This window comes from Fulmarus glacialis, unplaced genomic scaffold (assembly GCF_000690835.1).
Source record: "Fulmarus glacialis isolate BGI_N327 unplaced genomic scaffold, ASM69083v1 scaffold11114, whole genome shotgun sequence".
Taxonomy (NCBI): Eukaryota; Metazoa; Chordata; class Aves; order Procellariiformes; family Procellariidae; genus Fulmarus; species Fulmarus glacialis.
Window position 1 is genome coordinate 44,335 of NW_009211010.1, and position 5,989 is coordinate 50,323.

General features: G+C 44.0%; 1 protein-coding gene across 3 annotated transcripts in view; it reads left to right on the forward strand.

The window, feature by feature from the left end:
• Positions 1 to 5,989, forward strand: part of RBFOX2 (RNA binding protein, fox-1 homolog (C. elegans) 2) — a 55,875-nt gene that overhangs the window by 18,372 nt on the left and 31,514 nt on the right. For all 3 annotated transcript variants that reach the window (XM_009577347.1, XM_009577348.1, XM_009577349.1), the window contains one exon: positions 5,846 to 5,899. In XM_009577347.1, the coding sequence (XP_009575642.1) occupies positions 5,846 to 5,899 (54 nt within the window). The remainder of the gene's footprint in view (positions 1 to 5,845; positions 5,900 to 5,989) is intronic.

The window sequence follows — 5,989 nt, forward strand, 5'->3', positions numbered from 1 at the left end:
AGGCGCTGCTGTTTATACTGATGTGTTTTACCAGGGCGATTTCTGGAATCACCTTTTGCAAAGGACTTGCATGCTCAGTGCTGCTTGAGCATCCTGCTTTGTCTGCATAGCTACGCTGCGGACCATGGTACTTCTGCGCAGGGGTGCTTGTGCCGCTGCAGCTGTCAGCAGCTATTGTACTGTCTGTCTTGCTCTGTGACAGCTATGTGCTGACACCATAGGACATAGAAACTTCTGTGGTGACCGTCTGGTGGAAGATGGCGATGACTGGATCATACATTTAAGATTTGTTTAGGTTTTCATGAGAGTTACTAGGAGAGTCTGCAGTGAGACTGGGCTGAATGGCATTTCGAAAACAGTGCTGTGCTGTACCTGGATTTACTTGCATAAAAGGCCTGGGTAAAATTACATGGAGTTGTCTTTTATAACCCAGTTTTATATGGATTCAATCTACATGTCTGAGTCCTCTCAAATTGAGTTTTGAATGTATGCTGCTTTTGTGGGCATACCTTTTCCGTGGCAGCCGTACCAGGTTACAGTGCAGTTGCACCTCTGGGGATGGCACAAGGCAGGAACAAGGAGCTGGAAGTGTAGACCTGGAAGCTGGCCTGGTGTTAAGATCTCTGGAACAGTACCCTGTGGTACTGTTCACCCACATCTCACTGATTTGTGTGAAAATCTTTTATTTGTGAGTCAGAGGATAACAAATGACTGAGAAACTATGTTCCTCGTCACTTTGTTTGCTGGGATGGCTGCGGTCTGTAAATCCTGTTAGAAATCTGTGCTCTTTGTGTGGCTTCCTTTTAAAGTCTGGTTTCTTAGAAAAGATCTGTGTTTTGTTGGGCAACAGGTCAACCATAATAAGGGCTTGTTGGTGCTTGTTTACTGTCTGTTCAGTTGGTAAACTATGGTAGTGCTTTGGTTTATAAACCCTTGATGTTTCCATCTTCCTGTCAGCAAAGCATACTGGTGTAGCTCGGCTGAACAGGTTTGGCTGTAGCAGGGTTGGCCCCACTATTTTGAAGAGATATGACCCAGCTTTAGGTGAGGAAGTTCATGTACTGATAGCATAACTCTGGCAGACCCCATGCTGCCATAACTAAGCACTGACTAATACATGCTACGATGGAGCCAGCTGTTCTCAGCTGAAAGTATATCCCATGGAGCTGGGAGCTAGGGTAAGGATGCTCTCTGCAGCATGGACCTATTCTGCATATGAAATGCTCTTGCTCATGCACCTCAAGCCCGAGGACCTGAAATGGTTTCCTGCACAGGAGGTTGGTTTCCTGGCTATTTTGAATTTCGACAATCTTTGAGAATGGACTGTTTGGCACCTTCAAGGTTTAGATAGGTCACTGCACTCATCTCTAAGTGAATTTTACAGGGCCAGTGCAAAGCTGCTTGGGCATACAGAGTTTTCTTGTAGGGATGTGAGGTTGTCGCATAGTGTCTCACATTACCTTTTGTTGTTCCATGAGTTCTAGAGAATTTGCTTTGTACTCCCTGTTGTTTGCATTTTTAGGGTTAAGTTATTTGTCTGGCACGTTTTGGAGCTGACTTTGAAAGCTCTAGACAGGGAGAGGAAGCAGGGCCAGCTGGAACAGAGCATACAGGAGGGGCCCTACCAAACTGTCAGTGCCTTGGAAGGCAAAAGCTCTCTGGTGCCAGATATCTCAAATTTATTATATGTAATGTAGTTATGGCCTCTGCTGGAAAAATCTGCTGCCTTCATGTCATCTTGGTGGAAAGAAACACACATCATGCATGTACCTTTCCTTGCACAATGCCCTTGCATCTATGATAAGGTACATCATGTTCAAGCAAGCAAATCGGGTTCTGGTTATAGCTGATGTCTGTTAATATCTTTATGCCTCTTAAAACTGTAATTTCCAACAGCCCCTGCTACCATTGTAGAGGACATGATTCTCATTTACCTGTTTTACAGAAAGATAACTAAAAGCTGCTACAAGGTCACTCCAGGGAATGGGGCACTAAGATAAACCAAGATGCTATAGCTCCTATGCCATGGCATGACTGGAAGTGTGTTTGTGTGTGTGTATATCTGTCGTATGGCCTGTGCACGAGCAATTCATGGAGGAGGCTTCTTGCATGACCTGACATGTGATGGGGGATACTGGCTTCTTGGTCACATAGTAGGCTTTTTAAGTCATGGTGGGGAGCATTTGAGATGTGTAGTCCTGCAATGCCTTCTTCAGAGGCTGTGAACTCTGCTGAGGATTTTTCTCCCTGGCTGCTGTGCAGGGTTTTAAGTAGAAGTTCTTGGTAGTCATTGAGTGAACAAATTTGGTCTGGGAGTACAGTGATTCATGTCTTCAAGATTAGAGATCAGAGGGTTAGTCCTCATGGATGACCTAAGCATGGGTCTTGTTTTATTTGGCCAGACCCTCTGTCTGCTGGAAAATACAAACATGCCTGTATACATGATTTTTAAAAATTACTGTGGGGGTATTTGGTGTTGACCCTTGTATTTAGGCGGCCTAGCATTTTCCATACAAAAATTATGACCTTTCACTAAGGAGCTCTTAAAACTTCCATTGTTTGCAGTAGGCGGTTGACATTTGGTAGGGGAAGCACCATCAGAGAACAAAGTGCCTTTTTATGTTCCACTAAATTAGATTCAGCTTTGAAGGAGATATAAACTGTTAAAATGGACTAGTTCTTTTTTCCTGCTTTCATTCTTCAGGAAAATTCTGGCATGCTACCAAAAAAAAAGTGCCTCCAGTGCTGGACCTGCTGTAACCATTGCAGCAGTGAGGACAAGAGCCGAGGTGTTTGGAGCTGTCAGAGCAGCTGTGGCAACGGCTGCAGCAGAGTCTTGAAGAGGCCAGCGCACGTCCTCCTGCCTCATGGCCATGCTGCTTTCTTCCAGGGAATTTCATGGAGCAGGAAACCCCTCCCCAGCAAACCTCAGTTCAGTAGTTAGTCCCTCTTGTCTCTGCTCCTTCTCTTCCAAGCAGGTCCTTCCCTCCTGCCTCTTCATACACCCACAGCTCCTAGGTAGAGAAGAGACTGGGGCAGTTTGCATGGGTGGATGTAGCCCACTGCAGTAGACGTCAAGCCTGTGCTCACTGCAGCCGCAGGATTTGGTGATCTTAATTCTGTCATCTAGGAAACGACGTACCTCCACCATCTACAGGGCAGGGAGACAGCCCTGCTACCTCTCATGGAGCTAGGTCAGACCACTTGCATTGAGCGTTACCGCCAGCTTTTTGTCAGCCACAAGGAATTAAACACACAAGACAGGATTTCCTGTTGGTGTGGAAACCCTGCGCGGTGAGCTCAGCCGAACGGGGCTGGCAGGCAGCACTAGCAGTAATACCCGAGGGTCCAGGACCAGCTGGGTGTGGAGAAAGGGGAAGATGGCACAGCATAATTGTACACCAGAAGCTGCACAGTTTGTTCTCTTTCAAGATGATTCTAATGAGGTAGAAAATGGTGATTTTTGATGGCGTGGAAGATTCTGAAAATAATTTTGGCATTTGCATTTATCGAGAGCCTGGCTGTTTCAGCGTGTGTGGCAAAGCAAGGCAGCTGAGATGCTCTGGCAGGGACAGATCCTGCTCTCGGGCAGGGTGTGCTGCTTTCCACTCCCTTTTGCTTCTCAGAGCCCTAATTCTCACTGGACTCTTTGAGCCACTTCAGATCAGTAAATTGTCAAAGATTTTGTATTTATTATTTTTGTAGGGCTAGTTTTTTACAGGATTGGTGAGCTCTATCAGTTTATGTTCAGGTGAGAATGAAAACTGGGACCAGCTTTAGGAAGCTGGTGAGACCAGACGAGGAAGGACAAGGGAGCAGGGACAGCCCTTCAGCAGCCGCGAGCTGTTAAATTGGTTCAGCCCCTGTCGTGTAACGACACTGAAATAGTCTACCAAGAAAGTAATCGTGACTGATTTCTTTCATGGCAGTGCCCAAGCCATATGCAACAAAGACAACAAAAAGCAATCAATGGCTAATCTCCTTTATAGACAAGCCCACACCAAGCGTGGGATAGAAATAGAAAATGTATTTTAGCTGTGATTGGCACAGCAGTGGTCAAAAGAGGATCCAGCATGGATAAAGCCTAAGCTGTTGAGATGTTGAGGTTTCAAGGAAGATGCATGTTTATATTAGTATTATTCAAACTTCGTGTAACGTGGGATATTGTGAATTCAATTGTTCTTCGGGTGAATAGAAGATCAAGTATTGTCCTTAAACAATAGAACAGTAAAAACAACATCTGTGAACCAACATTTGTAAAAGAATACAACTATCTCCTTTTTAAGAATGGAGAATGGAAGCAGACAGAAATTATAGTTAAAATTGTTGGAAGCATTTTGTTTGCATAAAGGCAGTTGTGGAATACTTGTTCAAGGGACTTAATAGCTTTTTATTGCTTTACATATTCAGAGCTTCTCCTCAGTCATGATGGCTCACTGTTGTAAATGTTCCATGTTTGCAAATCTGGCCACAAGTCTTTCAAGCAGGGCATCCACAAAATGAGCATTATACCCATTTGACTCCGAATTGAAATGTTAATTTGAAAAAAAAGGCAAATATTATATTAAGAGCACTGTGGCAAAGTGGTGAGTGTCCCAGTGCCCGGAGGCTGTGTTCATCATCTTTCCTAACTGTGAAACCATTCTTTCTTTTCTTGTTGACCCTTCCTTCATTTGTTACCACTTTTAAATCTTCTGCAAACAGTGAGATCAAAACCGTTTTGACAGAAGCTTTCGTAAATAATGGGGTAGGAAAAATGCTCAGTATAGCATTTGTCTGAGCACAATATGCATCTCTAGAACGAAGACTGCTCCGTATATATGCTCTTAAAAATGAGATCTTAGACCTGTCTTTCAGGAGAGCAGGCCTCTAGTTTTGAAAAACAACATTGGCAATTCTAGAGGACAGAGCATCGCGGGGCTCTCTTGAAGTGGTTACTGGTTTGAATCTGGACAGTTCAATAAAAATATTTTAATGTGCTCCAAGGTGAAGGATGTCACCCATATATGGTTCCACAGAGTGTGGTAAATCTCCTTTCTAGCTTGTAGCCCTCGTTTCCCATTTTTGCTCTGTGCTAGGTAGGGAGCTCTTTGGAACCAGCTGCTGAAACAGTGCAGAGGTGGTGGGGCCCTGCCCTCTCCAGGCTGAGGCAGAGGTCAGAATTGTATTACACGTGATAAACTTGTGTGGCTTATCGACAGTCTGCTGTATGTCACAGTTTGAAGTTGAACGATATTTTCCTGAAAAACAAACTGTTGGGGGTTGGCCATTTTCATGGTTTCTGAATCTGCCATCAATTCTTTTGAAGGCTTGGAGTTTTGGAAAGTAGAGCAGAGGGAAGGTAAGGAGATTTAAGGTTTGGAATCCCTGAGGTTGGGAGTCTTATGTGACTATCCCCTCCAGAGAAACAACATCACTGTTAAGTTTCTCTTTGTGATAGCCACTTCAGGAGGAAGATGAAATGCTGAATTACATTTGAGAAATGTTGTTAGATGTCTGAGATGAAATCATATAACCATGTCTTAGATGAAATAGTAGAATGAGGGAAGAAAGAATTGTTTAGATTAAAAGGGGGAAAAGAAAAGCCACCTCAAATCCCTAAAACTCTTCTGGAGATTGTTTTTCTTCCTTTAGACTTTTGTGAGAAAACCTGGGGTCTGTGACCAAGAGGATCTGCATGTCCTAACCTGAGAGAACTGGGTCATGTCACTGGGATTTTATGCCTTTGCCTGTATGCTAGAAATGGAAATATTCTCACCTCCCTTCTTGCACTAAGCCAGCCCCCAAAAGGTAGGAAAAATGGATTGCCAAAAATAAATCTTTTTTCCCCCTTGTCTCTCTGCAGCAATTCGGCAAAATCCTTGATGTAGAGATAATCTTTAATGAGCGTGGCTCCAAGGTAAGTCCTGTTTCTGTACCTGTTTCTCTTGTTTTGATTGCAGAGTAAAAGGCAGTTCATTGCCTAGAGAATATACTCTGTAGAGATCAG